This window comes from Phyllostomus hastatus, unplaced genomic scaffold, assembly GCF_019186645.2.
Source record: "Phyllostomus hastatus isolate PE091 unplaced genomic scaffold, TTU_PhHast_1.1 phas_scaffold_28, whole genome shotgun sequence".
Classification (NCBI taxonomy): domain Eukaryota; kingdom Metazoa; phylum Chordata; class Mammalia; order Chiroptera; family Phyllostomidae; genus Phyllostomus; species Phyllostomus hastatus.
The window spans coordinates 11,256,494-11,266,985 of record NW_025334022.1 but is presented as its reverse complement, the minus strand read 5'-3'; the positions used below and the strand labels follow the sequence as shown (position 1 = coordinate 11,266,985).

At 37.7% G+C, this 10,492-nt stretch overlaps 1 protein-coding gene across 4 annotated transcripts; it reads left to right on the top strand.

The window, feature by feature from the left end:
* Positions 1-2,185: 2,185 nt before the first annotated feature.
* Positions 2,186-4,100, top strand: TCEAL9 (transcription elongation factor A like 9). 4 transcript variants are annotated; one of them, XM_045817611.1, is made up of 3 exons: positions 2,186-2,319; positions 2,784-2,854; positions 3,240-4,100. In XM_045817611.1, the coding sequence occupies exon 3, from the start codon at positions 3,323-3,325 to the stop codon at positions 3,635-3,637; it is 315 nt and encodes a 104-aa protein (XP_045673567.1). In that variant the 5' UTR covers positions 2,186-2,319; positions 2,784-2,854; positions 3,240-3,322; the 3' UTR covers positions 3,638-4,100. The 4 variants fall into 4 exon arrangements, with proteins under 4 accessions (XP_045673567.1, XP_045673566.1, XP_045673569.1 ...); XM_045817610.1 differs by having other exon boundaries at positions 3,237-4,100; XM_045817613.1 differs by having other exon boundaries at positions 2,784-2,858.
* Positions 4,101-10,492: the final 6,392 nt, after the last annotated feature.

The following is a 10,492-nucleotide window of genomic DNA, read 5'->3' as shown; positions in this document are numbered from 1 at the left end:
AGAAAGTATGTATTGTTCATCAAAGACTTACAGAAACCTTGTGACTTGGACCCACATCAGCTAGGGTCAACAGACTACGCACAATCTTCCTCGGAGCTCTGCTGACACCCAGATTGCTGTGGTCATCAATCACCTTTTGGCCTCTCATCTCCCCTTCCACTGACATAAAAGAAGCCTTAAATCTGTACTTTAGGATGGATTTAAGGATTAGGTCTCCCATTTTCTCAGTTGGAGAGTTTTTGATTAATAAACCTTTCCTTACTCCAAACTCTGATGTTTTGAGTTTGGGCCTTTTGAAGCATTGGACACACAGACCTTGGACCAGTAACACATTCTAGGTCTGGCACTGGGCCTAACATCTCATGCCCCTCCCTCAAAGTGTTCTCTCCAGGAGACCCAATTATATTTTGGGTTTTCTGGTGCTCAAATACACATGCTTATGAGAAGATAGAATAATGTGACAGAAGAGCAAGTGAAATAAAATGAGATGCAGTGAGGGTTTTAATTCTTTCCTCATAATCCAGCGAGGTCTTTATTCTGCCTCACAAAAGGTCATCAAAATTTATAGAAAACAAAAATACATATTCATGTCTCCTTGTTATTTTTCAATTGGTACCTCTGAGAGCTATGCAATTTTTATTGGCAAAGTTACAACTTTTACCAAAGATTGAACTGAGGTTGAAAGATAATCAATATCTGTTGAAGACTTTATGTAAGTGAAGTGCTTCTTGTCAAATGTTATCATTTAGAATTCCCAGTAGTCAATTATATGAAGTGTATGTTATTATTCCCTTCTTACAGATGAAGAAACAATTGAGGAGTCTGCAGCAGTGCAGCTTCTTGGCAAATACCACTAGGAGGGCTCTGGAATCAAACATTATTTTTCCCCATTTTGAATTCTTTTCCCCAAATGAAATCCTAACAATGATAATAATTGCTTGTACTTTTAAAGCCCTTACTATATGCCAGCCAATATTTTCAAGACTGCACATGCATTAACTCATTTTTTAATATTTGAAACCTGTTTATTAGTCTCATTGATTTCTACCAATAAAAGAGCCCAAGCACCCAAAGTAGAAAAATGATTTGGCTAGGCAATACAGGGACATGTGTCTGCTGTCACCAATCCCATCATTTGCAAATGTGATAAAAATATTGAATTCCAAACGATAGAGCTTAAGAGAATGTGTCCTTTGATAAAGTTTACAAGTATGGATTCTTTCCCTTAAATGTCATAAGTTGATTTGTTCCTGAGTATGCTTTAGTGAGCTTTTCTCCAAGTTTCTTGATTCCTGCTAACACCAAGATCAAAACTTCAAGTCCCCACATTATGTGACCCTTTCCAAGTAAGTAGGAATACCCTTCTATTGTTGTTTCTCTGGTAAACCTGATTCTGAAAATGTAGTCTGGGTGGCTTGAGGTTTTATTCTGAGATGACCATAGCGTCTTCTTTTTAAATATATTTTTTATTTTTTCAATTACTGTAGGGATTCAATACTATATTAGTTTAAGGTGTACATCATACTGGTTATATATGTATGTAACTTACAAAGTTAGCCCCCCCCCCATAAGTCTAGTACCCACTTGGCACCACACATGGTTATTACAATATTATTGACTGTATTCCCTTATGTTACACTTTACGTTCCTTGACTATTTTGTAACAGCCAATTTGTACTAGTTAACTAAAGTAATTTTATCTTTGCCTTTTCTGACTAAAAGAGATGTGTATGTGTGTGTGTGTGTGTGTGTGTGTGTGTGTGTTTTAAGAACAAAGTAAAAACTAGAATAAAAAATCTCATTCCTGTCCCAGGATTTTTATTTTTACAACCCAATTCCAAACCTACACACCCCCACAACAGCAACAACCAAGGACCGGATTGCAGATGAAATGGAGGCTGGGGGTGGGGCGACAGCTGTAGGAATTCTTAATGGTAGCAGCAGAAGGCAGGAAGAGAATTCTGGAAAGAAGTAGAAAAGTTTAGTAGCTCCAGAAAAAGATGCAGCCCCTTCTTGTAACCAGAGAAAGACAAATGAAAAATTTCCCCTTGGGATACTCAAAAACAAAAAAGCCTGACAGGACCCACAAGGGGGAGGGACCGAGAGCAGGCTTACTTGTGTCGCGCTTTTGGTGAGAGTGGAAATTAGGGACCTGAGCTCACTGGTGACGTACATCTCACATGACCAAGAGTCGACGTGTACAAAAGTCCTGCTAGTCTGCTTCTTGTTCCTGCCTGGGTACCAGCTTCCTTCTGTAGCTTGATGGCCGATGCCTGAGGCCAGGGAAGGCAAAGAAGTCAATTGGCCAGAATTTTGCAGGTTGGTGTCAAAATATCCAGGATGGGGGTGGCCTAGGGCAGGGACCTGGTCCAATCACCTCTCCACTTCCCACCTCCGCGTCTGCAGGAAATTATGACCTTTTGGAAATGGGGGCACTAAGGGTCTGGGAAGAAAGACAGGGAGATGTGTGGTAATTTTAAAATAATCATCCTCTGACTTCCCAGACCACATACCCAAAACCCACCCTTTCCCCAACCCCTGCTTAAGTCTTAACGATAGTTCAGAAATAACCTGCTTTTCCTACTACCTATCTGATGGGAAATTCAAGCTCACTTACACTGTGGAGAGGGGAATAACTGGGGAGAACAGAGGTGAGAAAGTTTCCATAACCAAAACCTTAATGAGGGAAAAAGTGCGTGTTGCTGGTCACCAAGCATTTGCCCCACCTCCACTCCCTCCTCCCTCTCCCATCCCTTCCCCTCCCGCTTCCCATTTGTCCGCAGATCTGCAGATCTGTTGTCCACTATACTACACAACCAGTAGAAAAGACAAGAAACTGACCGGATCAGTCCTGGTAGGTGAGGGTAATATAAAGAAGCCTAGGGTGGAGGTGGGCAAGGGCGAGACTGAGGTGTGGGCCCCACTCTTCCTCACCCCCCCCAGCCCTGCTTTCAGACTACTCTGTTCTTGGAGGGTCTTGTGTTATGTCCTGTGCAGTAAGTGGTTGAGGAGGGCCTTGGAAATGGCTGGAGGGAGTAGCAACAGAGAGGTGAGGCGATGGGAAATGCAGGTAAGAGGGGTGGGCTCAGGGAAGCCCTGATTGCTAAATGAGTCTCCTGGGTGGAAGATATTGGATGACAGCTCATAAACAAACAGAAAAAGCAAATACTGAGATCTCTGCCCAGAGCACGGGCCCAGTCACCAAGCTTTTGACCTACTATCTCCTTGCTTCCTAGAAGCAATTATATTCAAAGAAAAATAAGCAGGAGAAAAAGAAAGGAAGAGAAAAAAAGAGGAAAGGAAGGAAGAGGACAGACACAAGATGAAACCCTGTCAAAAAACTGAAGGAAAACCAGAAAATGAAAGTGAACCAAAGCCTGAGGAAGAGCCAAAATCTGAGGAAAAGCCAGAGGAGGAGGAAGAGCCAAAGGAGGAGGAAAAAACAGAAGGAACACTTAGAGAAAAGCTGATTCAGTCTCTCCAGGAATTTAAAGAAGATATACACAATAGGCATTTAAGCAAGGATGATATGGTTAGAGAAGTAAATGAATTAGATGAGATAAGGAGAGTAAGAAACAAACTTACAGTGATGCGTTGGAAGATTAATCGAAACCACCCTTACCCCTATTTAATGTAGGTTACTTTGATTTTTATTTTTTCTAATATTAACATTGCCATATAGCTTTCTTTGGATTTGCATTTTCCTGATAAACCTTTGTTCATTTTTCTACTTTTAAGGTGTTGCTATAATAGTGGTTTTTAGATGCATCTCTTGCTTCTACATCTCATTGTTTATCATATTTTGAACAAATCTTTAAGTGTCTGCATTTTAATAGGAGAGAGAGCTTTACTCGTTTGTACAAAAAGAGGTTCCTGACAGGATATAAAATGGAAAAAAAATGTTACTAAGGAATATGTGAATATCATATTTTTAAAAGGAAAGGGTACATTTGTATATGAAATATATGCACAGAAAAACATGTGAAGGATAAAAGACAGAAATGTATGTTAAGTGGCAAGATTATGAGTGTTTTTTAAAATTCTGCTTACTTGTATTTTTCCTTATTCTTAGAATGTATGTGCATTGTTAAAATAATAAAAGTTTTATAACAAAAATAAATAATCACTAGCACTTATCAATTTATTTCTAAAGGCACTGGGATGTTTTATATCTGTTGATAGGATACTTGTGAAATAGAGAAAATAATGATCTCTAAGGGGCCTTGTGAGGACCAAATATGATAATCACTAAGCTTTATCTGACAGGTTTTTTAACCCATCTGCCCATGCAGGATCCCAACTCCCAAAAGATTTGTTTCAACTATTTGGGAAGGTAGAGAAAGTCCTCACCTATGCTTAAGAACAAATCCAGGCCAACTGTTAAAGTTGTACCACTTTTATGTTCCTCTCCTGCTGTACCTGCCTAACTGCCCATCCTCCCCACCTTGATACTACCATATATATTGGCTATTACTGCCCTTTCATCCAGGTTCTGTACTTTTCAGGCCTCTACTGCTGATGATACTATGGGATTCTCAAATAATGAAACACAATACATTTATTCAGTAGGCTGAACCAGACTGACCTCTGCAGATGTGGAAGAATGCCCATCTTTTCAATTTAGACAGACATGCAGGACCACTTGGGTCATGATATAGATACCTTGACACCTGGGATTTTAATCATGGACCCCTTCTTGCCCATCAGTCAGACATAATGGGTCTGTTTGGGGTTTGGACCAGATGAGAAGTCTGAGTAACAGACATTATGCTTTCTCTGAGTCTAAATATTATGGTTTTATCTTCTTGACTCTTATTTCCTTAAGGTGAATGATATCTTCCAGAAAACTGGTGGCAAGCCCACTTCACCAGTTCAACAGGTACCCTTAGATATGTGTAAATTGTAAAGGAATATTAAAGTCAGATTTGGAGATATTCCCATCCTTACCTGGAAACATGAAAGTACTATGTAGAATGGTATAACTATATCTATATCTTAATCTGCATATCTATATATGTATCTGGCTCACAGTTATGTTATTTTCTTTTTCCTCTGTGATGCTTTTTTGAGGGTCAATTTATGTCTCCAGAGTGTTCTTCAAATTTGCAACAGCCTGATGGTTGCTGCTCTGGCTGCATTCCAGCTGGAGTGAAATGAGGGTCCAGGGGCTCACTGTGGCAGTTTTTCAGACAGAATGAACCCATCCTGTCTATAAATGTCTGAAAACATTTTTTCATTGCTTTTAGAGAGAGAGAGAGAAAGAGAGACAGACAAACACTGATTGTTGATCTAACTCACAAACTAGATATGTGCCCTGACCAGGAATTGAACCCATGACCTTTTGGTGTATGGGACAACATTCCAACCAACTAAGCCACACTGGCCAGGGCTACAAATATTAAGTTGTAATATCCTTGTATTTATTTGAATGTGTATTAGCGAACACTCTCTGTGTAAGGCAAATAATGATAGTTTAGAGTTAGGGTAGTATTGTAAATGTTCCTTTTCAAAAAAGTATTTATATTAAATAAGTGAGTGACTTTAAAGACAATAATAAAGTAGAACACAATATTAATAGCATAGGTGGTATACCGATATGGCAAAAATCATCCTGGTTGGAAACATTGCCTTAGCATAATTTATTTAGGGATAATATCTGGAAACACCTGTCAAAAACTGTGCAGTCTAAGATGTTACCCTACGTATACTTTAACAGGTTAACTGCTACCGGTTAATAGATAATGGCAGAAGACACTAGAATCCCAGTCAGAGACAAAGGACATTATTACTCATGGCAAAAGTACTAGCTAGTGTTTCATACTAGTTTGTATCACTTATCCATGGTCTGCAGGTTCCACAGTAACACAGGGCCCATTATAGATGCATGCACATACAGTGCATTATGTTGCAGAAAGAAACCCTGAGTTTGGAGAATTCACCACTTTTTTGGTAAACAGAAGCAAGTTTGTTCTTTGTCCAGTGAAAAACATTACCTCATCCCTCAAGTTGCTTGTTGAAAACAACTGTGAGAAATGGCTTACCTGTATAAAGAGATATCAGGGTTTACCCCTTGGTGCACTTAATTATAACATGCACGGATATTCAGGACCCAAGGCAAATTGCCTCTGGCAATAAGTCTCTCTGTGCAATAAACCTTAATGTGAATGGCAAACCTTTCTTAATATTACAAATTTTGACTTCCAGTTCCAAGTTAAATAAAGTAAATAATTCATTACACTGTAGAGTGTAGGGCATGTGTAACTCTCTCCAGTTTTTACTTAAATACATAGGATTTTGAATGAATCCTAAATAACTGAATGAAAACATCAACCAAAAGTAAATAGTCTATGAAGAACTTTAAAGTTACAGAAACACATAGCTACCCTGATGCATAAAATAAAAGAAGTAGAGGAGCAATACCAATGAATTTACTATGATGCTAAAGACAGGAGTAATCTTATGCAAAATTTTGCACAATAAACTGACAGGAAAGTGTGTGCATTTGAAAGTAAGCCTAGATCCCCTATATCACTGCTCCTTCTACAGAACGAAAAGACAAAAGCTATGAGAAAAGCTGGTCTGTTCCGTCTGCAAGAAAAGTTCAAGGTTAGGGTAAAGTTTGAGGAGGATCACTCACAGGTAACAGTATCCAAAAGCAGATAGATACGTATCTGATATTCTGACAACAGCATTTTGCAAAAGCCTTAGCAAAAACAGTTGCATCATTTGATGGATAATTTGGTTGGATATGGAGCATATTTTTGTGTACTTATTGGCCATTTTTATGTCTTTCTTTGAGAAATGTCTATTTAAATATTTTTCCTGAATCTCCTTTAATATTTTTGGTATAGTGTGAGTTAAGAATCTGCTTAAAGGAATGAGTTAGATCCATATGTACAATATGTTTACCATGTGTCAATAAAGGAAAAATGAAGGACAGGAGGTACAGTGCAATATATACACACCCATGCATACACATACCTACAAATAACATGAAGCCTTTTAGCTCACTAAGAGAAAGAATCACATTTTCTTAAGTGGCATTTTGATATCTTACTTTGATATCCAGGCCTCCTGCTATCTGATTAAGAAATAACTATTTTTTAAAATTTTTATCCTAATGGATAATTGTATTACCCTTGCATTGTAACTGTATGAATAGTTTTTTGACTTCTTACCTTCTATAAACTCAGTTCTTTTTCAGATCTTATGTCACTAACCTACTATTTAATAGAAAAGGAAAGTGAAGCATTGAGAACTTGTCTTGTCTAAGGCCAACAATTTATTAAATGGAATGCTTGCCTAAGGTCAAAGCCCTTGCTCTTAATCTCTACTCTGCAACAGTTGGTGTTTAATAAGTAGTATCAACAACAAAAACACTGTTGTGCTGAATGAATTCCCACCACCTCCTCAAAGCTCATGCTCTTTCAAGTCCTAGTCTTTGTTCCCACATTTATCCACACCTGAAACATTCTCTCAACCACTCTTTGCACACTCAGCCTGAATAACTCCTTATCATACCCATAATAGATGTTAACTCTTTTTAAGAAATTTATTCTATTATTTTTAATATTCTAAGTGTTTATTTTTATTGGATTTATTAGGATGACATTGGTTAATAAAATTATATGGGTTTCAGGTGTACAATTCTATGATACATCATCTATATATTGTATTGTGTGTTCACCACTCCAAGTCAAGTCTCCTTCCATCACCATTTATCCCCCTATACTCTCTTCTGCCCTCCAACCCCCTTTCCCTCTGGTAATCGCCATACTGTTGTCTGTGTCTATGAGGGATTTTTTTTTTTTGCTTAATCCCTTCACATTTTTCACTGAGCCCTGCAATCACTCTCCCCTCTGACTGCTGTCATTCTGTTCTCCATCTATAGTCTGTTTCTATTTCGTTTGTTACTTTGTTTTGTTCATTAGATTCCACATATGAATGAAATCGTATGGTACTTGTCTTCCTCTGATGGGCTTATTTCACTTAGCATAATGCCCTCCAGGTCCATCCATGCTGTCACGAAGTAAGATTTTCTTCTTTTTTTAAGGCCAAGTAGTATTCCATTGTGTAAATGTACCACAACTTTTTTTATCTTCTCATCTACTGATGGACACTTGGGATACTTCCAAATCTTGGTTATTGTAAATAATGCTGCAATGAACATAGGGGTGCATGTATTTTTTGAATTAGTGTTTCAGGTTTCTTTTTTATTGTTTTTCAGGTACAGTTGTCCTGTCTTTTGCCCCATTGCTCTCCACTATCCCACCCCCCCACTCCAAAAGTCAAATCCCCCATTGTCTATGCCCACGAGTCCTCTATTTATATTCCTTAACTTGACACTTACTCTTCTTTCCTCTGTTATCCTCCTTCCCCATCCCCTCTGGTCACTGTCAGTTTGTTCTTTATTTCCAAGTCTCTGGTGCTATTTTGCTCATTTGTTTGTTTTGTTGATTAGGTTTCACTTATAGGTGAGATCATAGAATATTTGTCTTTCACCTCCTGGCTTATTTCACTTAGCATAATGCTCTCCAGTTCCATCCACCAATCTACCTAAAGTTTTGTCAATATTGTTGATTTTTTCAAAGAACCAACTTTGGTTTCACTAATTTTCTCTAATCTCTTTCCATTATGTATTTCACTAATTTCTGCTCTTACTATTATTTCCTTCTTTCCATTTTCTTTATGGTTAGTTTACTTTTCACTCAGTATCTTAGGTGAAAAGTTAGGATATTGAGTTAAGATCTTTCATCTTTTTCAGTACAGGCATTTACAGGTATTAACTTTTCCTCTTAGTGTAAGTTTAGCTTGATCCCATAAGTTGTGCTTCAACCTACCAAAGGTCCATCCCATAAATTTTGGTATGCTATATGTTGTGTTTCATTTTCATTCACTTCAAAGTATATTCTGATTACCATTTTAATTTTTTCTTTGATGCATTGTCTATTTGTTTTACTTAACTTCCCAATATTAGTGAGGTTCTTATTTTTTTTCTATTATTGATATGAATTTTTAGTCCTTTGTTGTCAGAGAACATATATTATTTCTAATCCTTTATTTTTAAAAAGATTGTACTTTATTTATTTTTAGAGAGAGAGGAAGGGAAGGAGAAAGAGAGGGAGAGAAACATCAATGTGTGGTTGCCTCTCAAATACCCCCTACTGGGGACCTGGCCCTCAACGAGGGCATGTGCCCTGACTGGGAATTGAACTGGTGACCCTTTGGTTCACAGGCTGGCACTCAATCCACTGAGCCACACTAGTGAGGGCCATACATTTTCTTGAATAGGTATTTCTTCACTTGATGTATGCCCTTAAGACCATTTCCAGAGGCTTTAAATTTTTTAAAATATAATTTTTACCTGTGTCGCTAGAGATCAGATCCACAAAGCTCTTCCCTCTGTCTACCAGAAATTAATTTCCTAGACATTACTTTTTCCTGGAAGACTTCACTGACAACTGAATTAAGTCTTCTTACTCAGTGCTCCAAGTGCCCCTTGGTACTTACCACACGCTCCTTCTGGTTTCCTTCCATTAAACCATGAGCTCTATAAGAATATGAAGGCTGTATCTGCTTTGTTCTCCTTATATCTCTAGGGCCCTGCCTGGCACATAGTAGATGCTCAATAAATTACCATTGAACTCAAAGTGTATTTCTTATAATTTTATTAAGTGGAAAGAGTTATATCTTAGGAATCAAATCTCCTAAATATGGTACTGAGATTGAGATGTGGGAAGGGCAGGCGAGGCCTAGCACAGAAAAAATGGGCTCAAACAATAAATGGATAAAATAATTAATAAAATATAGATTGGGGCATTTACTAATTGAGTAGATGTTAAGAACATGGACTTAGGAAAAAGAACAAATGTGTCTGAATTCCTAGTCTACCACTTCTTTTTTTTTTTCTCAGCCTCACTGTCCTGAAATTCTCTGGTGTGTAAAATGAGGAATAATCTTAGCATCCACTTCAAAGAATTTGGAGGATAAAATGCAATAATGAATATACATATACAACAATGCCTGTCACATATCTGCATTTATATAACTGCTATTTTACTTTATTTTCATCTCCATTTATGTTTAAGAAAACTAGAATAAGTCTGTACATTCTATCTCATAATCTGAATTTAAAAGAAAAATAATTAATGACTTTTCCTTCTACTTGCAAAAAGAACATTTTCCTTGGATAAGTTGGAAGACAGAGATAATCACCACCTGAGGAACAGCATCAGAAGTGCATCTTTAATTTTAAAGATGAACACAACTAAATGGGAGTGGATGAAGGAGGAACAGGGTCACCAAGTCACCAGGTATAGGTTTCTAAGTGTAAAATGTAGCACAAGATACTGTTATGCTGCAAATGCCTGAGTCTCAGATTCATGATAGCAAATGTAGTTCCTGATTCAGGAGATGTAGTAGGAATGTAAAGGAGGAAGAAGGAAGAGAGAAAGGGAAAAGATGTGTGTGTGTGTTTATTTGTGTGTGTATG

What these genes read in the sequence shown, in the direction of transcription:
- TCEAL9 (XM_045817611.1), top strand. Translation starts at nt 3,323, where the DNA reads ATGAAACCCTGTCAAAAAACTGAAGGAAAACCAGAAAATGAAAGTGAA.